The 23,166-nt window shown below is 38.1% G+C and overlaps 1 protein-coding gene across 4 annotated transcripts in view; it reads left to right on the forward strand.

The window, feature by feature from the left end:
* Positions 1–219: 219 nt before the first annotated feature.
* KIDINS220 (kinase D interacting substrate 220) overlaps positions 220–23,166 on the forward strand; it is a 71,823-nt gene continuing 48,876 nt past the window's right edge. For 2 of the 4 annotated variants that reach the window (XM_041477865.1, XM_041477867.1), the window contains exons 1-11: positions 1,069–1,218; positions 7,585–7,734; positions 11,995–12,093; positions 13,505–13,603; positions 15,022–15,120; positions 16,064–16,165; positions 16,595–16,693; positions 17,590–17,787; positions 19,688–19,786; positions 22,075–22,173; positions 22,845–22,943. In XM_041477865.1, the coding sequence (XP_041333799.1) occupies positions 7,627–7,734; positions 11,995–12,093; positions 13,505–13,603; positions 15,022–15,120; positions 16,064–16,165; positions 16,595–16,693; positions 17,590–17,787; positions 19,688–19,786; positions 22,075–22,173; positions 22,845–22,943 (1,101 nt within the window). In that variant the 5' untranslated portion in view covers positions 1,069–1,218; positions 7,585–7,626. Of the gene's footprint in view, positions 331–1,065; positions 1,219–7,584; positions 7,735–11,994; positions 12,094–13,504; positions 13,604–15,021; positions 15,121–16,063; positions 16,166–16,594; positions 16,694–17,589; positions 17,788–19,687; positions 19,787–22,074; positions 22,174–22,844; positions 22,944–23,166 lie in introns of those variants that run through there. The other 2 variants (XM_041477866.1, XM_041477868.1) reach the window with 2 other exon arrangements.

Consider the following 23,166-nt stretch of genomic DNA (forward strand, 5'->3'; position numbering starts at 1 on the left):
GAAACTGCCCCCAGGGCTCAAGGCGAGGTCCCTTTCCGCGGCGCTGCTTTCCAGCCTCTCGATCCCCAGTCCGTCCGTACATCAAGCACCGATTATTCACTACCCTTTCCCCCCTTCTTTTCTATCAGAAAGCACCCGGGGGGTGAGTGCTGGTGGCTCTCCAGGGCGGTGCCACCCTCTGGGCTGCCCAGCGCTGCGCTCCGGCTCAGCCAGGCCCGCCGGGCGCCGCCGGGCCCAGCTGAGCAGCGCTCGGGGCCGCCGCCTCCCTCCGTGTCAGGCTCCTGCTGGGCCCGGGCAGCCGCCGCAGGGGCCGAGTGCGCCGGCCGTGGGGTGAGTAGCGGCGGGAAGGCGGGGGGCACGGGCCGGCGGCGGAAGGGCAGGGGAAGGGCACGGGCTGTGGTGGAGGCGGCGCTCCCGCTGCCAAACAAAGGGCGCCGCGGGGCCGCTCCGGCGGGGCCCCGGGGGAGCGCTGCGCTCGGGCGGTTCGTGGCCGCCGTGGCTCGGGGGCCTGGTCCCCTCATGCCCCCATCCCCTCAGTGAAGGGCCGCGGGTCGGGAGCGGCGGCGCGCCCGCTCCGTTTTGCCCGGGGTATCCCTGGGCTCCGGCGGTGCCGTGACCGCGCTCGCTGTGCGGGTGCCGGGGGCACCGCCCCGTGGGTGAAGCGTTCCGCAGGTGCCACGGGCACGGCCTGGCGTCCCTGTCACCCCTGTCCCGGGGATGGAGGAGCCTCTTGTGCCGTGTTTCTCTCTTGCTGGCTTGGAAAGGTAGATAAGGGTTCGACTCGTCGGGAAAGTTTTTAACATCGAGTTTCTAAGGTAAAGAATGACAGAACGACTGAGGGTGGGAGGAACCTCCCCGGGTCATAGGGTCCAGTCCTTCTCCTCGAATAGGGACAGCAAGAGTGGATCTCCCGGACCGTGCCCAGAGGACTTTGGTGTGTCTCCAAGGAAGGAGACTCGGCAACTCTCTGGGCAGCTTGTGCCAGTGCTTGTTCACCCTCTCAGTAACAAAGTGTTTCCTGATGTTCAGGCAGAGACTCCTTTGAGTGCAGAGAAGGGCAGCGAAACTGAAGGGTCTGGAGCACAAGTCCTGTGAGGAGAGTTTGAGAGATTGTGGGGGATGTTTAGCCTGGAAGAGGAGGCTGGAGGTGACCTTATCACTCTCTACAACTACCTGAAAGGAGGCTGTAGCCAAGTGGGGATCGGCCTCTTCTCCCAGGTAACAAGTGATAGGACAAGAGAATGTAGCCTCAAGCTGTGTAGGAGGACGTTTGGGTTGGATATTAGGAAGAATTTCTTCTCAGAAAGAGTGGTTAGACATTGCAATGGACTGTCCAGGGGGATGCTGGAGTCACTGACTCTGGAGGTGGTTAAGGAAAGACCACTTAGTGCCATGGTCTAGGTGACATAGTGGTGTTCAATCACGGGTTAGACTCAATGATTTCTCAGAGGTCTTTTCCAGCTTAACTGATTCTGTGTTTCAGTTTCTGCCCATTGCTTTAGGTCCTGCCACAGGATATCACTGTCTTAAAGGTGGTGGGGGCTTTGCCACTTTGCTTAAAAATTGGTTGGAAAAGTGATTTCCTCTCTATAATTTTGGTAAAGGATTAATGATGGAGTAATGTAGTAACATGTCTTTTGCTTGAAAAATGTTTGAATTGTTACCTGATTAATTACCTGCCACTCCTCCCCCCCCCCATCAAGTAGTAAAGAAATTGACACAAAAACAGAAGATATTTTTTTGAGATCAGAACATTTAAGAAAACCCATCTTTTTGTCTACTGGATAGCCACCTATTCTTTGTTCTGCCACAGTGTTTATTTAAAACAAATTGCTTATTAAGAAATTAATATCTGCTTGAAATTCTATGTGACAGCTTATGAAATGATGCCATATTAGTTTAAAGTTCCACATCACACCATTCACTCTTTTTAAGTGGAAACACTCCGAAAGTTAGATTTTTTTTGTCATATAACTTGTGTCTGTGACTAACATGCCCTTGGATTTGTGATACAGAGAAACGTGTTGGCCATATGAGACTGTGTAAGATGACATTGCAGACTTTCTTGTGCTTTTGTGTATTTTATACAAATTTTGACAATTGATTTGTGTTGCTTGGCATAATTTTAAGAAACCCCTTAATATTGTTAACTTTCTGTTTGCTTTCTTTTATATGATGTATTTAAAACCTGAAATAGTGATTTGTGGGCCTGAGCACCTTGTATTTTGTTTAGGAATTGAATTTTGTCTTAGAATTCAGATGTTCTTAGCAATATGTTGCTGTTCATTGACCATATTTAAATTTCATCTTGAAGGTGGACAGATTCCTCTGATAAAGTATAAATCCTGTTGTCAGCTACTTCACACATTATTTTAACTGATTTTTTAACCAGGGTGGAACATAGGCATGTCTGATAGTTGCTGTCGTCTGACAACCAGCCCTGCATTTTAAATATAGATTTACATTTTTCCAGTCTTTTATGTGTAATCCCCAGCCTCTTTTGTTTTATTAAAACGAACAAAAAAGTCCATCACTACAATATTTGGAAATGGCCATTGCCTTGAGTGCATAAGATAGAAAAGAAGGACTTGTGTATTTCCAATTTTTCCTGCTTCTTACTGTGTGCAGTTTTGATGGTTACAGTAGAGACCTCCTTTTATGCAAATTTTTTTTAGTTATATTAGTTTCAGGTTTCAAAAGAAGAATGTCTGTGTGTCTAGCTGTAGTTCACTTTTTGTCTCTTTTGGTATTTTAGAGTTACATAATTTTGTTCTTTATGAGAAAGTAACAAAAAATAAGGTCATTTAAAAAAAATCTTTTCACCTGGATAACAGAAATGTGGTTAAGAGAAGTAGAATAAATGTTCCCAGACATATAGAGAAAAGCAGAAATGCAGCATAAGGTCATTAGTCACACTGGAATTTCAGACACTGGAGAAGAAGTGTGGGTGTTGACTACTTATGGAAACTTAGATTTGTTATTTCTCTCTGACTCTGGATACCAGCAATTAATATTTTTAGAGACTCATTTCAGCTGTTCTGAAAATTTCTTATTTAAACAGAATCCTGGTTGACTCAGTCCCAATAGAAAGAATATTTTAAAATATTTGCCACTTCGTGTGATGCCTGACTTTTGTTCTCTTCATGTTTAGGAAGTATATCAGTTTAGGAAGGGATTACAGTAAGGTGTCGTAAAGGCTGAGCAATCCTTTTGTTAGTAAGATCCTGTGTGCTGTAAGTAAAGGTGATGTTTCAGCATGGTATTAATTCCTTTATGCCATCATAAAGCATAAAAATGTGTGGGAATATGAAACTGGCTTATGTTCGTTTTTTATAATAAATTTCATGTGTACAGTTCTTACGTTTTAAATTTTAATTTGAAAAGATGGCATTTCCAGTTCTTAAGGGTGAAATGCTGTGCATTTACACATTGGAGTTGTACGTGCTCAGATTTCAGCAGCATAGTAATTATTTCCTTTTATAGTTGGCTGAAAGATCTGCCACAGTGTTGCATGTTGGGAAGGTGGCTTTTGTGTCTGGAAAAGGAAGGAGGAATTAAAAAGTAGGCAACAGTTTTTTCATTGTACGATGAAAAGTACGAATTTAATGTCATTACTGTCTTGACTTTTTCTTTTTTTGTTTTCAATAGGTATTCTCAATAATGCTAGAGTTGTTGACCAGTTCTGATATTTATTCATAAAAGATCACTGTTTGCACAATAAAAAAAAAAATGCAGAAGTTCTATGTAAAAATTGTGATAGTTGGAAAATTTAGTGAGTAATATTTCTTATATAGTTAGGAACTGATAAGAGGTTCTGAGGATACGTAAAATACCTGCAGATTTGAGTTATCAGGACCTCTGCTGTCAATACTGGTGCTGTTGAGAGAAACTATTTTTTTAAAATTGACAAATTTTTGCAGTCTTTCCAAAACAGTGATAATGTTTGTCTGCTTCAGCTCAGGATGCAAGAGCCTTACAAAAACAGGTTAATCCTGTGCAAACATTGCCTTCACCTGAGCATTTGTGCACTTTATATGATTTCATAGTTCTTGGTGTGTTGTTAGTCTTGTAAAATACCAGGATTTGCTGCGCAAGGTCATTGTGAGATTTTCAAGCTTGAAAGTTTGGATTGTGAATGAAGAGCAGGTTTTTGCACTGGAAATTAGCTCATTTAGATGGGAGAGAAAAATAACAGCATTTATCCTTATTGGAAAGGGGATTGGTTTCCAAATAGAATCCTGGTTTTAACTTAAATTTTTGTTATAGGTCGTGAAAATACTTCTGCTGTGTCAAAGAAAGTAAATGTGTTAATTGAGCAATTAAGGACCATTTATGTATAGGGTGATACTGGTTTTGCACTGTATTTCTGAAGTTTGTCGGGGATTAAGTTCTCATCCTTTAATGTGGTCAAGAGTAAGCCTTAGTTTTCTTTTTATTCCGGGGTTGTTTGAAAAATATATCAATATGTATTTCAGGAGCTTTTTTCATTAGAGGAACCAGAGTAGAATTACTTCTCTAGCCAGAGATTGTTCCTCAGAGTCTTGCTTCAGTTTTTATGATTATTTAAAAGAAATCTGAAGCATTGGAAGAAATCACACTTTAGTGACCAGCACTCCTGTGAACTTTGAGTACAATGCCTGATTTTCATAACATAGTAACATACATTTTGTTTAATAAAAGGGTGGACTGTGACTGTATTCAGCTGATGTTGAGTTGCTGTCATGAGTGTATCATGAACAGACCCAGTCAGGCTTATTTCAGGCATGTGCTTTGTTCTTGGTGGGGAAGAAATAAAGCAAAATCTCCAAAAACCTTAATACCACCATTTTTAAATTTATCTTTGTTTCTGGAGTGGTGGGGAGAGTTTTGTTTGTTTGGTGGTAGTTGTTATCCCTAAACTGCTTTCCTAGTGCCCTCCAGTGATGTTAATCTTTAGGATGCTCTAAGAAGCTTGCCTGAAAAAGGGCAAATAAAAGCATGAGGGTATAAAATGCGTAGTTATAGTATTTGATCTTGTGATTCTTGTTTTTATCAAGTAGACCGTTACTCATTCTAAGAAGGGATGTTTTGTGACAGTGAAGCATAGGGGATAAGAAATATTAATATTCTTGGACATGTTTCACTAGTACAAATCTTTTATGATTTATAAAGGTAATATTAACATGGAGTTTATAAACACATCTCTAGATGTGTTCACTGACATCAGGTGTTTTGCTGTTAGTCAGAGGTTTAAGCTGTCCCTAAGGATTCAGCTCTGCATGGAGGCAGAAGGTGCAGTCACCAACTAGGATTTCTGAAGCAGGATGCTTATCTACAGTGCAGCAGGGCTGCCTCTGCCTTTTGGAAATATTCCCATAGGAAGATGAAGGGAAGAATCGTACTTTGAGGAAAAAGCAATGCTGTGTTTTCTTTCTTTTCACACTAGCTAAGAATTAATTGGTGAAGTTTGGATAGCAACTGCAGAGTATAAATCATTTGGTGAGACATTTTTAGTCATGCTTTGGGGATGTTCTTAATACAGTTTTCAAATTTAATATTTGGTATGGAAAATAGCATGGGGATTGAAGGTAAAACTGCAGGAGAGAAGCTGGGAGATAGCACAGGAAAAGCAAAAAATGCCTGTGGTGTCGGTGGGGCTAGCAGCAAATCACATTTCATGGATTTCTTTTGTCATATGTAAAAAATAATGGGAGGAATACAGGTGTGTGTCAATATCTAATGTCATTTAGGTGCCTGAGAATATCTGAGACACCTGCATAAGGCTGTAAGATGCTGCTGTAGGCTGTAAGGGAGGTGGGCTGTCCTGGACTGGCAGCTGGATGCCAGGCAAGATGCTAACTTTCCTGGTATTTTTAGTGTCTGAAATGGCAAATAGGAGCCAATGTGTCCACACTGAGTCAGTAAAATGGCCATTTCTTTTCAAACCTTTTGTATTTTGTGTGGATTAGTGGGTTTTCTGTTTTTAAGTTTGCAACCTCTCAATTGGCTCTTCCTCCTACTGAAAAAAATGGAGACAAAAATATAGCACCACTGTTGTGCTGCTCACCCCCTTTGATGGTAATTTAACTGTATGGTAAACGTGGCAGACCTTTTGTGTTCTTAGTTTATTTATAGCTTTCTTGTGGGACAGACTGGCTGCTTGGGCAGTGCCTAGGAAAACTGCTGCTGGGCTTTATGTATCAAATCTAGATTGTTTTTCTTACTGGTTTTAGGTGTGGGTTTTAAACAATGTCTGTAGTTTCTTTTGTCACTGGACATTCATGTGCCCCTGAATTTCATTTGCACATACAGAGAGCTGCTGTCATCTTAACTGGGGTATCAACTGGCCTTATTTTGAACAAGGCATTTCTGTATGTGAGTCATCTGATGGCTGCAGTGCTGTAGGTGAGCTCAGGTAGTATCTAACATACCTTGACAACAGTGTGTATGACTATATATTCTTGCTTGGTAAAGGAGAAAGGATGGTGTTACAGACTATGTAAGCAATTTAAAGTGGAGCTGGATTATTTGATTTAAATCTTCAAATCTAAACTAACTTCTCTGTGCTAAGCACATTGAAGTTCTTGCCGGCTTCTTCTCATCTCTTTTTTTCTACTTCATTTGGAAGCACAGAAAAATTCATTGTCTGCTTTGATTTGAAAATAAAAGTAAGTATATTTTCCTGGGAAACCACTAGTCTTTGGCTTCTCCCTGGGAGAGAATAGCCTAAGCAGTGGACTTTAGCTAACACTAAACTGGAGGTTTTCCTCTGCTGTTACAAGAAGCAGCCAGAGAGCATGATCATGTCAGCCACTGGTGAGGAGAAAGGTGTGAAGGGATGGTGGAGTCTTGTATTTAGCCCCATGACCTCTTCTGCTTCCAGTGAAACTTAAATTTTGACTCAGCTTCTGTCCCTGTGTGTGTGTAAATTTGGCACAGTAGTACTACTGGTGCTGTGAATTACTGGGCACAGCTTTTTAGGAAGTCTGAAATGGTTCTTAGTGGTTGCCTTAAGAAAGAAAAACCTTTGCTGTCTTGCATATTAGAAGTTAAAAACATAATCAGTTAACAGAAGCCATGTTATGTTTGACTCTTGAGTTAACAACATGCCATCACATGCAGGCATGTCTGCATAAAGTTGGTGATAACTGATTAGTAAGTCGTGTTTCTCAGAGTTCCATATGGCTGCAGTTTAGATAGCATCACTGTATTTTGTAATGCTGATTAGTCTCAATGCTCTTCTTATACACATCAAGGATAAGGATTATATTTAAATAATTAGTATATATAAAGTATGTAGCATATACAGATATTCCTATAATAATGTATATACTTATGTATATGCATTCCATTCAAAATATTTATTTAGACAACACAAAACAGTTAGAATAATTTCTGTGATTTTCTAAGAATTAGAGAGAGTTAAGACTTTTCATGGAGAAGTAGTGCCTTTTAATGCACATCTCTAAAGTGTTTTGTTGAAGAGAATGGCAGGTGTTTGTACCCAGCCAATAACTTAGTAGCATATGCAATTCATGCTTTCTAATGTCAAATGTCATAGCTGTTACTTATGCTTTGCTGTTTTTTCTCTTTCCTGAAATACAGGCAAGCTTTGTTATCTAGAAGCCCTTTAAATAGTGTGTGAAGATGGCGAGTCTGATGAGTCAGAGTCTGTTGACCTACGTAGAAGAAGGAAATGTTCCTGCTCTGAAAGCACTTCTTGAGAAATGCAGGGATGTTGATGAGAGAAATGAGGTAAGATGATTTTTGAAAAAGTCAGTTTCACATTGCAGTTTATTAGCTGTAGAATGAATAATCAGTGAGATCACACTGGCTATTTAATATACAAATTTCAGTTTTGTTTTGAAGTGATTGCTTACCTTTACATAACCTGAACACTGTGTGTTTAGTCTCTGACAACACCTCAAGCATCTTTCATAGTATTTGCTTTCTGGAGTGTTCTTCTGAGCTGGAAAATGCAGCTCTATCCTTGCTTTGTGAATGGAGTTTATACCTGTATTTCTCTGGCTAAGAATTGTTTCTTAGTTCACAGATCCAACTGCATATGCCCTGTTCATGTTGTGATGAAACCTGGTATGATGATAACCCTTGCCTTACATCGTGGTTTTAAGTCAAGAGATACTTTGTTTTACAAAATAAAGAGCTTGTATTGCAACTCAGATGAGCATGTGCGCATCTAGGTGAAAAATAGGTATCCAAGAGGCAAGTCTAGAGTTTACCAGGAGTACAAAAAACTTGTGAAATAGGGAGTTTATATGACAGTTATTCAGAATCTGTTATTTTGCTAGATATTTCAAATCTGCATAAGATGGAAAGAATTTTTTTTGGAAAGAAGTTCAATAGCATATATTTCTCAAACCCAAAAAACATCATGCAAATGTGACAACAATGTACAGAATTTAGCCTTACTGTCGTTATTAGATCTGGTTTCAGTTAAGACAGTTTTCTTTCATTGTTGGCACATTCATTCCATGCTGTGTGTGCACATATGCTGAGGCATTTCAGATGAGAGAATTTTTAAGTTTCAGAGCATACACGTGAACCTCACCACCTGGCATGTAGCATATCTGAGAAGCGGAATGTCTGTTTCCTGTGCTGGCAGTTCCTTTCAGCAACATGGCCGAAATCAGACAGATCGTACTGATTTTATCAAGTGTCACTGCCTTCATCTTCTTTTCTAAATTTTTCTTCACTTTTTGGTGGGACTAAATGTAGTCCTGGGTTTCATTAGCTGCCTTTTTTGCAGAGATCAGTTCCCCGATACCTATTGTTTTCAGTCGTTTTATCTGTTGCATTGGGGAAGGTCATTTGTGCAGACAGACGTGTGTGGTTTGCATCAGTTTCAAACCCCTTGCGGGCATGCTCTGTATGTATAATGAGAGAAATTTGTTTAAATGATAGCTCTTCCTTGGAAATCAGTGGCTTTGAGTGCTGTTCAGTTTCCAGTTTTGGACCTGCCAAGACATCTTTTCTTCTTGGGTAAAAAGAAAATACCAAAAGGAGAGTGCCTTTGGAGATCTAAAAAGATTGCTGGCAAGCTGAGGTTTGCTAATGCCAGGACCTCCCAGGCTGCAGTGACTTGTGACTTGGTAGGATCACCCACATTGTTACCAACCCTTTTTATCTCCACTGTGGTCAGTTGCCAGAAAAGCTTGGATGTCCCAGTCAGTTTGTGTGTGGATAGTTTTATTGCATTAACACCACCAGTTTCAGTTAAGTGGAGCAAGTCTCAGCCTCTCTGCCTTTCCTCTGCACATCCTTCCGCTTATGTGATTTTTTTCTCTCTCATACCAGACACATGAATTAACAGCTAATGATAGAAGTGTGATGCCTTTCTTTGTGTGATGCAGTTTGATCCTAATAGCCTCCATTTTCCCTTGATGTGCCTTTCTTTCTGCTCTTGGTACTGAAGGAGCTTCTGCATGTTCAGTTCTGAATCGTCTGTTCTCTCACGGGTTGTGAGAGCCCTAACCTGTAAGGTGACACTACTAATTGATTTCCCCAAAAAGATGCAGTTGTGCTCCTTTTTAATTTGATTATTCCAGCACTTACACTGAGCTGTGATGTACAGATAGACAGTACTTGATGTGTGTGAGAGAAATATGAGCTTTTAGTTGTTGTGGAGTGTCTAGATTCTGAGACAACTTTTGAGAATTAATCTGGAGGTCACAGATACAATAATTATCTTTTGTTTCTGTGTTGGTGAAATCTTTGTGATGGTTGCTAAAGCCTTGTAACATTATAACATTATAATATAACATTATAACATTATAATATAACATTATAACATTATAAACCTTATAACATTATTTACTTACATTTGAGAGTCATTTAACAAAAAGAGAAGGATATTTTCAGTGCCCCTATAGAAAATTTTACATCTGTCTCAGAAAACTAAAGCCAGTCTGCAACTGTATGACACTTTTTACAGAAGGGAATAATTTTACTATCCACGGCCTCTTCTTATCCAGACATACTTTTATTTGGAATGTATTATCCTTTTGTGTTACCCACTTGTGGAAGACAATCAGTGTGATAACAATAGTAACTGGTGAGAAGGAGGTGAGAAGAATGGTCAGGCTAAAATAGGGGGTTTTGCCAAAGCACTTCTTGGAAGGAATCCTGGGAGATTACCTAGTTCTGTGTCCTGACGTGGGTTGGTTGGAGCCGGCTGGAATTGCCTGTGTCTGATGCAGGACAGTCCCAGCCTCTCTTCACAAAGATTCAGTGCAGTTCCCTGTGGACATCCCAACCAGACACCTGTACTCGGAGCAGTAAGGTTGCTGTCTGCCCAGCCTGTCAGTGCCCTCTGGATAGCAGCACAAGCTGCTCTCAGCCACTCCTCCCAACTTTCTCCAGGCTGCGAAGGTGCTGCGGGTGCACTCTGTGCCATTGCCCCAGTCCTTCATGAAAGGGTTAAATAGGATCCCACTATTGATTCCCTGCACTAATGACTGGCCTCCAGCTGGACTTTGTACTGCTGATCCCAGTGCTCTGAGCTCAGCACTGCAGCCAGTTTCAGTCCACCTCACTATCCATGTGTCTAGCTTGTACTTCATTAGTGTCCCTGGTTGTTGTGGGAGACAGTGTTGAAATCCTTGCTAGATATGGCATAAACAATGTCTCAGCTCTGCATCCACTGACCAGTGATGTTATCACAGAAGGAAGAGTGGTCAGTCAGGATTTCTGTTTTCTCCTCCAAAGAGAGCTGTTCTTTTCTAAAAAGTAGCATCTTATTTTCTCTTGATTTTTTTGAGCATTTTAATTCCTTTTTTTTAATGACCAGACATGAAACTACTTCGTGTTGATACAAAATATAATTTAGGATCTAAAAGAAATGGTGTCCTTTTGAATGTATACAATGTATAGTAATAACAACATAAACTTACAGAGGGCATAATTTTTCTTTGTGAAAAATTACCTTATAAATGTAATTACATAAGGAACAGCGGATGGGCCAGAAAGCATTTTTGAAAGAATCCATGCATTTCTGTGATTATGTGTGTGTAAAGAGCAGAAAGAGTCATCAAGTATCTTTAGTAATTGTATTGTTAATAGTTTCAGTTATGGAGATTAGTGATATTACTGGATTGTGATTCTGCATTGATTTTTATTCGTTCCAGGGGAACTCCTGGTATATAGCTCCTAACACGTAGCTTTTGCATTATTAAGAAACTAGTTAATTTGGGTTTTCTGTATGGTGGAGAGAAAAACCAGAAGCGAGGTCAGGAAAACTCTTAATTTTTAAACTTGTAATTAATAAATTTACTGTTAAATTTAGCAAGTTTTACTTTTCAGCATACAGAACAATTGCATCTCAGAAATTTGCTGACAAAAAAGTAGGCTGATGGAAGGGTGACAGATTCTAACCGTCTTTAAAAATACTTCTGAAGGCAAATAAACTGGATTTTCTTTCTTTCATCTTCCCTGAGATGAGACTGGCTGCTAAGAAGCCATGTTGCAGAGGACAGGAGTGATGTCTGTATTTCCTATGCTGTGAGATAAAAGTGGGGTATATAACCTGACTATTTTTTGCAAGGTTTTAGCAACTGTTCCTCTGAATCAGTGTGCATGTTTTAATGGCCATTATGGTTTTAAGGTAGATACATTCTTTATTAATTTTTTTTACAATGTGAATGAGTTACTCCAAATTGTAGAAATGTAACACGTACTGGAGATGTCTTCAGCAAGGAAATAATTCAAAAAGATAGATATTTAATAATGTAACTTTTTTCCTTTTAGTAGCCCTTTTTAATGTCTGAAATGTTAGAGAATTTTTTGTGTTTGTTTTATAATCTCCTATAGGACAGGATATTCTCCATTTTTATTGCAAGTATGCCGTATGGTTTCAACACCACTCCTTCTTACTACTTCTCAGTGGCAATTAAAAATGGAAACAATGTTGCTCTGTAGTTTCTGGGTTTTTATTGTATGGGTATGTGTGTCATTTCATCATTTCCCAATGCATCTATTTTCCTGTCACTTTGATTTCAGAATGGCCAGACTCCACTTATGTTGGCAGCTGAGCAAGGCAATTTAGAAATTGTCCAGGAGCTTCTCAAGAAGGGAGCTAATTGCAACTTGGAAGATGCAGTAAGTATTAGTGTTTGATGTGATGGCACCTAATAGTGGAAGAACAAGAAATTTCAAGAGGCAGGCGAAGAGAGGGAATTTAGGTTAGTGTTCAGCTCAGGGGAGGAAAAGAGCAGGTGGAAAATGATGACGTATAAGAGACATTTTATACAAAATTGCTTAGCTCTTGTATTTCTCTGAGCCCTCATGAAGAGTAGGGATATTCCTCAGATGTTTAAAACATCTTGATCTCTGCTGAATTTGCTGGTGTTTCTTCTGGGAAATCAGAATAGAGAAATACAGCATCAAGGATGAGGGCCAGGTGATTTTGATGATCTCGGTGTTGTTGAGGAATGTCAGTGGGTTGGATTTTTATTTGTTTGGGGTTTTTTAATTTGGTTCTGGTGTTTTTCCAGTAAATACCTAGAGAGAATTTAAGTTAAAGGATTATTGCAGAACAGTGACAGAGGGGATTCACATTTATGAATTGTCTTTGTGCCTCAGCAAAAGAGGTTGACTCCAGATGAAAGATGCTCAAAAGGGGTGAATAGAACAGAGATATTGTTAGAAAGTTTTGAAAGATCTGTATATTCCAGTGAGGAGTGATAACCAGGAAAAGGATATCACTTGGTTCTTTTACTTCTGCACTTAGTTTAAGTGTAGCGGCGTGGAGATCCAGGAAAGGTCTTCTGTGGAATCTGTCACCTAAAAAATCCAAAGCAACCAAAACCTACCAACCAACCAAGTCTGTATTGTTATGAGACATTTTATTACAGTTGCTGTAAATGCCACAATTTCTATACTTCTGGGAAGAACAGCTACCTTATAAACTATTGCTGTATTTTACAAGCGTGTAGCATATAAAAAATCAATCCACACCTGGATGAGCTTTGAGCAGTGAGAGGGAAATAAGCATAATGCAAGGGGAAATGTGTCTTCCTGAAGTGATCAGAAGTGTGAAAAGCTGTGGTCCGGATTACCCTGCATATCAGTCCCTTGAGTGCTGTCACACACTATGTGGAGACTTACTGCCACTGATTTCTGTGGTCTTGGTTAGCATCTCGTTCCCTCTCAGCAGTTTTTAATACCTTGACCTCATTTTCTAATCCTTTGTATGTGCTGCTTCCTCCATATATTTATTAAGATAACCTGCAGTGAACTGAGGAGTGGAAAGGGCTAGATACTAGGTAGGAGAGCACATAACTGGAGGGGAGATTTGGAGTAGTTGCTCTGTATATATGTATGTATACATATATGTGTGTATAACTGGCATGCTCTGAGTTTGTTAGTACTGTTACTATTTTTTTAATGGACAGCTGTTTTAAGGGCTTCTGTATTTCCTGTTGTGGATGAAACATTTGAAAAACAAGGTTACTTGTATTGAAATATTGAATATTACTTTATAACACTTTTTCCTTTTTTTTTTTTCTAGGATAACTGGACAGCTCTCATTTCAGCAGCTAAAGAAGGACATGCAGCTATTGTAGCAGAGCTACTCAATTATAATGTCAGTTTGGAGCATCGGGATTTGGTATGTGTTGGCTTAGTGTAAAAATAAAACAGAAAAACAGTTTTGTGGGTTGGAGATTTTCAATTCCATAAAACTAAGGAAAGGTCTTTCATTTTTACATTATATACCCAGTGCTGCTGAAATGAAAAAGAATATATAGTTAAATATTGCTTTTTACACCTGTCAAATGATTGCTTTAGTGTTAATAATGGCAGTTGGTTTACTAGGGCTGCTATTCCCCCCTTAATTTGCTTTGGAAAAAAGCTAAACTGAACAACAGTTTGATTTTGGGGTGTGTTTTGTGTAGTGAGAGTTTTTTGCAGGAGGAGGATTGGTTTGTGGGGGTTTTTTTTGGAGGTTTTTTTGGGTGGTAGTGGCTTTTTTTTTTTTTTTTTAAGTATTCTGGTAAAATAAACATCTTTCCCAGAAGATACCTGTCTGTATTTACTTTTACTCCGGACAGCCATGATTGCTCATACAGCAGTCCTTGTTTTCAGTCTCCTAACGCTTGCTTTCATTCATCGTGCCAAATTTTTATATGAGAAAGTGGACACTACAGTCCAGCCCATCTAAAGAGTTATAAAAGCTGCTGACATGAGTCTAAGGTTAGCTGGCCCTGAAGAGCTATAAACTGTCCCCATTGACAGAAGATTGAATTAGGTATCTGCGAGGACTAATTTTGTTCTGCTGAAGTTAAAATGTGGAAAACCACTAGGGGTGAGTTCAAGTGCTTCCTTTAATTGAAGTTCCACTCTGCCTGAAAGCTGAGGCATCTTCACTAACCAAGATTTTTTGGTTAACGTTAAGCACATTCACATGGCCAAATGCTTGATTTCTAGACCTCTGCCAGTCAGAGGGATCTCTCACATCTCCGAAAGTGTATTATAAAGAAATAAATAAAAACTATGCTTACAGTTATTGGAAGCATACTGTTATTTTTAAATGATACTTGTTTACCTGACCTGTCAAATGCCTTAGGCAGTGAAACCTCATTGTCTCCTAGCTTACAAACTTAAATGAGCACACCAGTGTAGTTTGAAATTAATTGCTTTTATTACTCCCTGCTACAGAAATTAAAAGTAAACTTTCCATGTTAATTGATTTGGAATCTAGACTTTGTTTTAAGATGTTGATGTGTTTCTTGTTTTTTTTTTTAAATCCAGTGGTTGGATTTGTATGCATTTGAAATCTCAGTTCAGTGTTCAGCAACATTAAGAACATGATGTTTTCCCAAGTTTTGCATGTAACAGGAAATTAGTACTTCCATGCAGGAGCTTATTATTTATTCTGAATAAATTGGATTGCAACATTGTATGGTCCGTCCTTACTATATTTTGAATTTGCAGAATAGTCAGGACAAATACAAAATGAAATAAAAGTATTAGTTATATTTCTAAGTATTTCTCTGTTTTTACAATCCTTTGAATTGTGTTTGCTAGGGAGGATGGACTGCCCTGATGTGGGCATCATACAAAGGCCGTACTGAAGTGGCTAAACTGCTGCTTGAGAAAGGAGCAAATCCAAACATCACAGGCATGGTAAGTTTTAGTCTTAAACACCTCCTCTTCCCAAATGTTTGAAGTCCTGAATTGTACACTCATCTTATTATCTTGAGCAAATATTTTGCATTTTTTTCCAGTAGGACATTTTTTACTGCACTTTATAAAGAGGTTACTTTAATAATCTGTGTGATTGCCACTGGCTTTTTTAATAATTTTGAATTTTTTTAAATTGAAGCAAATGAGTATATAGCTCATACTGATATTCAAATTATCAGGAGAGGAAATCATAGAAAAGATAAGTAGTGTATCTAATGTTATTTGTATAACAACTGTCATTTTTCTGCATCTGTAGAAGTCAATGGAGTAACTAATGTGTGCAATGTAGAAGCCATAATTTGCTCTAATTGTTTCATAATAGTTTAGATTATATGAACATATATCATTCATGTTGGAGAATTAAAAAACCCTAAGATTTTGAGATATAGTTAACTTGTGAGCGTTTTCTATAAAAGTGTAGGCACTGAACAATGTGTTTATACTGTCAGATCTCTGCTGTTTGAGGCAATGAACAATGAAAGAAGAACCGCAGTGGCCAGAACAACCTTTGTGATGGTTGATTTTCTGAGGTTTATATAAGCAGTGTCTGTGTGCATGGCACAACTCCTCTACAGTCCTGATTACTTAGGGGTATTACACAGCTGTCTGTTGCTTCCTTTCTGCCTTACAACTGTTCCTATTAAGACAAGAATATGAATTTACAAACCTTGCTTAAAGAGTTATAAACCAAAACTGGTTCAAAACAGTGGACATCTTCCTGGATATCATCTAGGTAATGTAATAGATAACAATTATTGGTAATGTAATTGGAATTATTTTTGTATATTCATTCTTCTGTGGGTTTAACTTCTCTTGAGACTTGTTTTGTTGATGTAAAATAATTAAAATGCGTAAGACTATTTATTTGTTTTTTAATTCTAAGCAATACAGTGTTTATCCAATCATTTGGGCAGCAGGACGTGGCCACTCAGATATAGTCCATCTCTTACTGCAGCATGGAGCTAAAGTGAACTGCTCTGACAAAGTAAGTTATACCTATATAACATTTAATTTCTGTAATGTTTGATGAATTCCTTGTGAAAGGAAATCTATGAGTTCTTGATTAGAAAAACACTTGCTGTTATATTTTAATTATAAAATTAGAGTAAGCATGCTAGACTAAGTTGTTATGCTTGAAAAAGGTTTTTCCGTAGTATGCTCAAGATGGTTGTGAACCTATTTCTATTTTCAGAGCTATTGAAAACCTTGCTATCCTAGGTTGTATAGAAAAATAATTCTTCCAGCTGTCTACAAAAGAAAAATGGAAGTGGCTTTTCAAATGCTTGTGTTAATTCGCAAGACCAAATTACATTTTTGTGAAAACTAAAGCAATGAAATATAGGATAAATACTAGATTGTATGGGATGCTAAATACAGACAGAAATATGATAAAATGTTGTGAATGTTTTTCTAGTATGGAACCACTCCACTAGTTTGGGCAGCAAGGAAAGGGCATTTGGAGTGTGTGAAATACCTGCTCCAGATGGGAGCTGATGTTGACCAAGAAGGAGCTGTAAGTAACTGCATTTTCCAGTGAGAAGTACATCTGTGTGTCCCGTTTGGGTTTTTTAATAAAACAAATACCAAGAAATACATGAGACAAGATGAAATGTTGGTGTTGGAGTGTTTTGCTTTTCAGCTATTTGCTGACTGCATGTGAGAGTTACTGAAATTTCTTTGTGCCTTTTAAGAAAACTATGATGTAACTAGAGAGTTGTATTGACAGTGGACACACCGGTATGTTAAGTGTTAATTTTAATGGCCATAAATTAAATTAGATAATTGTTATCTGAAGGTTAATGCTGTCAAAATGCATTCAGTATCCATGCCTGATACATCAAATATCTTGTTCCTCATTTGAAAAATAAATCAAACATAAATCATCTTTTGAAAATAATAATGGTGACTGCAACTTTTCAGAAATTGAATTTTTTTCAGAAATTTCAGGTGCATATTGGTTTTAAATGAAACAGATTACATTTAAATTGCTTGTCAAAACAAAAACAAAGTCCATTTAAAGTTAAGTGGAAGATTAGGAAAACTTTTGCTATTCATATGATTATTTGTGAAGTTCTTCAAAAGTCCTCTTTTTGAACGGTATTGGTAGACCTGGGTGCTTTGATAATATTATGTTCTCATGTGACAAGATTTGTCATGTGTGGCATTCAGGAGATAGAATAAACTGGTCTGAACTTTACTTTGTGCATTTGAAGTTTTCTTTACTATTGCTCTTAGTTTATTTCTTTGTTTTTAAAAAGCCTGTTTTTTTGGTGCACTTCAAAGCACAAAACTGAAGTAGCATTTGGGTGATTAAGAGAGTGATGTCAGTGAGTGTTCTTATTTGAATTGCTGATATAATGATGATTGCTGTATCCACTGTACAATAAAATCTTTTGGTTTTATTTAAAGAATTCTATGACTGCACTTATTGTAGCAGTGAAGGGTGGCTATACTGACTCAGTAAAAGAAATACTGAAAAGGAACCCAAATGTAAACCTAACAGATAAAGATGGAAATACAGCTTTGATGATTGCATCAAAGGAGGGACATACTGAAATTGTGCAGGATCTTCTTGATGCTGGAACTTACGTGAACATTCCTGACAGAGTGAGTCAATTTTCATCATAATTGTCATTTTACATATATATATAGTTAATGTTTAAATACCAGTGTATGCAGATTTGTAAATACGTGATTTCTCTGGCTTTCTAATTTTTCTGCCCTCTAGGGGTGTTTTTGTGTATTGCTCTTTTACAAGCATGTTAAGTGCTAAATGTTGCTATGTGAAGGTAAAGGATAAACTACTGAAACTACTCTTTTTCTTTGAGATGCTTGAATTGAGAACAGAGGGCATCTGACATGTCTGTAACATAATACTGAACAAATCTGTAGGTTTGGGGTCGGGTAGTGCTGCTAAAACTGTAAACCTTGGATTCTGTAAAAAAGAATGTATTCAGCATGTACCTTTATCTTTTACAATGAAACTTTTTACTAGAAAACTTGCATATATGAGAGGAAGACTTCAGCTTTGGGTTAAGAGATGTAAATGTAATGCTGTGTACCTGAGCATAAGTGCATTATTCACTTATGTGAGTAATGTGACATGAGCAGTGCCCACAGTGTGAATCTGCTTGCTGGCAGCTCAGGATTTTATTTGGTTACTTACACAGGTGCTTTGGACTGTCTGCAGTGCCCTCTTGACAGGGAGGTGTTTCTGAAGTGTCAGAGACAGGTCAAGCACTGCGGCCTTGAGGCTGTAGTTGGTCAGATATGTGAACTTAGATGTCTCTATCAGGGTCAGTGGCTTAGTTCAGAGGGGTAATATGTTTTTGACGCTGCATAAGTTGGATTGCTTGGGGTTGCAGAGAATAGAGAAAAGCTTTCTAATATTTGCCTCATAAATTTAAAATTATTTTGGATGCATTTCCCTGTATTTCAAGTGTCAGTGCATTTCTTAGATGGCAGTGTACTGAGCTATAGTCATGTCACAACAAATTTTACCTCAGGGCGCATATCAAAGCAAACTTAAAATATTTAAGAAAATACATTGCAGTGCCTCTTAGCACCTCTTTTGCCACGATGTTCTACAATGGTCTTCATTTCTGTGCTTTCAGGAGGAGAAATTACAGCTTTCAGCACAGCTGACTGCATTCCAAAAATACACCTAACAATGAGTGCTCGTAGTTCCAGATGCTAGAGTAGGTTTTGATAAAGAAAATTTCTTGGTTTGCAGCCAAGTATGTAATGACTGATTAATGGGGCATTTCCTACTGCTGAGTTCTCTTGAGTTCCACACCTGTGATTTTGCTATGCTTTTATTTATTTTTTCTGTTTCATCCTAAAAGGAGTACTAGGCAGTTTCAGGAGTATAAAGTAATTTCTGAAATTCTGACATGTCCTTAAGTGTGTTAAAATCAGAAGCCTTAAGCACAACTGTAACTTTGTTTTATGTACAACTCCATTTGCCACAACAATTTTTTTTTTATTTTGATCTGAGATGAAATCAGCCTTTTGCTTTTTTCTTTATAATAGCATAGTGTATGTGAACAAGATAGCAGTCAAATCTGCAGAAAAATAGAGGCATAAACTTATTTAAAATTCTTGAGGAGCTTTTGTCAGCTGTGAAACATCTCAAAGAGACAGACAATAATCTTGTTTGATTGTAAGTAGGTTATTACTATGAGTGTTTGGTCTCCCTGTTTAGCTTTTTTCATATTTATTATTAATTTATGATGGGTTTTTTAAGATAGTGGTTTAAGCTAGACCTATTTATGGAGTGTTTGCTTTCCTGAACAATTAAAAAAAAAGTCAAGAATTTTTTCTATTATATCCGTTTTTTCAGAAATGGTTCTGTTTTCTGTATCTTTCTTTTTTAAAATGAGTGGATATTTCTTAATGTAAATAGGCATAGTGCATATTTACAAGCTATAATTCATTCTCTATTGCACTTGTTGTTGGTAAATAATGTTAATTCATGTTAAATATTCTTTCACAATTTTCTTTTTAGAGTGGAGATACAGTGTTGATTGGCGCTGTTAGAGGTGGTCACGTTGAAATTGTGAGGGCTCTGCTCCATAAATATGCTGATATAGATATCAGAGGTCAGGTAAGTTCAACAGTGTAAATGTTAGAGTACTTCTTCAATAGGATGATGATTTATACCAAATAATTACACTGTGTTCCTGAAAACAGGGCTTTAAAGTTTGCTCTGTTTACTCTGTAGGAAATTCAAAGTCCATCAAACAGTAAAATACACATGTTGCTGTGCAAGTTTTAAGATATAAAATACATGTAATTGTAATGGCTTGTTAAGCACAGTTTTTTCATTTAATTGTATAATGGTTGAAAAGCAAAAGATGTAAACTGAACTTCATCTGCACTACTGAACAGATTTAGAATAATGACATACTTTAAAAGACACTTAATATAATGATTTTAATGATATTTTAAATAGAATATTAATGAAATGTCATGCACCAGAGATTATAACTATTGCCAGAGCAATTCTGTCACTGTGCTTGGTTGGCTCTTATCTTGACCAATTTTCTGTGTTGCTTTCTGTTAAACACTGTTAGTGATTTCCATGTTTTCTACCTACCCCTTCTTTCTTTTTTGTCCTTTGATTAAGGTATTAGTTTTACTCTTCTACTGGAAGCTCTCTCATTCAGCATGGTACTTGTGTTTGTTACATTCAACTTGCTTTCTTTGCTTGAAGCTATTCAAATCGCTCTGCTTTGTTGGCACCTGGGTTCTGCCAAGTTGGTACACAAAACTAACTAGTCACTGAGAGCTGCAAAGATTCAGTGCCTGCTGCTGCTGCAGAGTGTCTCTGAGAAGCCAACAAGTTTTTATTCTCAAGAAAAAGTAGCATTTGAATCTCTTCCTCTAACCTGACATTGGCAACCCGTGTGTCTCAGCTTCTGGCTGTGACATGGGTTTGAAATCTGAAGCTTTTCAACATCTTGCTGTGACCGAAGCAATACAGAAACAGCAGGAGGATGCAACGTCTTTGGTAGCAGGGAAGCTTGTGACTTCTGGCAGTGTGAGGCTGCTCGAGTGGCAATTTGCAGTGGTTATCTAGAGAATACTCTGCAGCCCTACAGGAGGCACAGCAGGAGTCAGTACCATCAGAGCAACATTTTGGCTCTGCACTTCAGATCGTAGTTTAGGACCAGTATCAAAATTAGAGATGAGTGCTACTTCCCTGCTGGGAGCAACTTCCTTGCGTTTGGCAGTGCAGAACCTGCCTGCTGGCCTGTTCTGGGGAGATGTGTTGACTGCTCAGATTTGTGATGTTTCAGAAATATTGCTGAGTCTTGACCAGCCTTCCAGCAGCAGTGTTCCTTGCCGATCATTCATTCATACAGTCACTAGCTAGCAGATACCTTCAGCAGATAAAACATGACTGAAAGGCCATTGAGAGTGGGTCCTGGGGTGGGTGAGGGCTCAGGTAGGGTTTTCCTCAGCCCTTCTGGGAGGGGGAAGGACCCAGCTGGGAGCACTTGGCTGTGTAGCTGATGTACAGCTCAGGCTGATGTCTGAAGCTCACTGAAGGACAGAGAAGATGAATCTCAAGTGATTGGAGAGGAAACAAATCTTACTGACTGGGCTTGTTAAACTGTTGAGAAAGGTTTTAAACTCAGTTTGCTGTGAAGCCCATGAGTGGAAGAGAAAGAGCTGCAAATGAAAGAAGCAGGAAAGGTAGAAGGCTGCAAGGGACACTTTGACATTGCTGCTTAGAAGCGGGTGTGTGTTCAGAGGCTATTCTTAAATGTCTCTACACAAGTATGCATCAAACAGAAAGAGTCATGATGCAGTCACTAGACTAGAGAAAGATTGTGAAAGTCTTCCCGTATTTGAAGACTTTCTGGGCAGCACGTATCCACACATCACTGGGAGAACAGATGACAGAAGCAGATTTGCGGCTATGAACCTTCCCCCAGGTTTACTGATAAAATGTCTGGCTGATCAGCATTCTGGTACTTTGTGTTGACTTTCTTGTCCATCTGCTTTTATAGCTTCCCAGCTTCCAGGACCTCTGAAAAAAAGTTGGTTTATTTCATTAGGTAATTTGTATATTTGAGTTAGAATTGAATACTTTCATGTAGTTTCAGAAACTTTTTCAAGATAAGTTAAGTCTGCTTGGATTGTTAAAACTCCTAACATATTTCACAAAGGTTTTCAAAATGGATTTATATTCCTTAGCCAAATTTTCATCCTACCCTCTAAATTCTTCTGTTGTGCCAATTTTATTTGTTGACCTTTCCCTTTGCCTTCAGCTGTGCTAAAAATTGCTGTATTATTGCAATTTTCAATATATAATAGTTGTACTTTAAATACTGTTCAAATGAAACTACTGTTAGTGTTTAATACTCTTTTTTTTTTTTTTTTTAGGATAATAAGACTGCTTTATATTGGGCAGTTGAGAAAGGAAATGCTACAATGGTGAGGGATATCTTGCAATGCAACCCTGATACTGAGACGTGTACCAAGGTAACAATTAGAATTTTCATTGAATTGCTTTTTTTAATATCAGTTCTTTTCTCAGCTCTTGTGTGATGTGAAGATCATACCACATTCAGTTTTTGTGAAGTGTTGGTACCTTGAACACTGTTAATTTTTTTTTTGTGAAGTAAGGCTTCTCAGCAATAGTATATTCCCTGTGTTGATAAAATATGATTTGCTGTTAAATAGCAAACAGGGATAGCAGGGAGCCTGTGGATTCTGTACCTCAGCATCATTGATGTGACCAGCAATGAAGAGTAAAGAGCAAGTACTACTGGAAACTGAGGAAAAAGTTTTCTGATATTACTAGGCATGAGTTCAGGCATATGCAGCAGTCAGGAAAAAGAGTAAGAGAAGTAGTTGGCACAGCATTGAAATATTTTCAAATATCTTGTATTATATCTGAATTTTGTCTTTCTTTATTTGACATTGTTATTGACAGAAATGTATTTTGTTCTTTGATTCTAATCAATCTAGAACTGGATCTGGGATACTTTTTCACAGACATAGGTGCTAAAGTGTTGTTGCTTGCACAGTAGCACATTTAATTTTAATTATCTTAAAATTTTTTGGTTTAATTTGTTACCCAATCACTATTTCTTTTTCTTGGTTTTTGGGTATATGGAGATCTTTATATTCATCCTACTTTTCCATTTTAGGATGGAGAAACACCGCTTATAAAGGCAACCAAGATGAGAAATATTGAAATAGTAGAGCTTCTTCTGGATAAAGGAGCTAAGGTCTCTGCTGTAGACAAGGTAAAGAATATTTGGTCTTTAGTATATTTAATAATTTTAGTTTTGCAGCAGGGTTTTGGAGAGAGCTGTACAGAAAGAGAGCTTCCCATGTTTTCCCATTAATTAATTAATAATTAAATAGACAATGAGACTTAAATGCTTAGTCTCCCATATGTTTAATAATTAAATAGAAATTTGTTTCCACCATTAGTATATTGTTGGGTTTTGGTTTGTTTTGTATTAG

The sequence above is a fragment of the Pyrgilauda ruficollis genome, unplaced genomic scaffold (assembly GCF_017590135.1).
Source record: "Pyrgilauda ruficollis isolate IOZ18807 unplaced genomic scaffold, ASM1759013v1 scaffold42, whole genome shotgun sequence".
Classification (NCBI taxonomy): domain Eukaryota; kingdom Metazoa; phylum Chordata; class Aves; order Passeriformes; family Passeridae; genus Pyrgilauda; species Pyrgilauda ruficollis.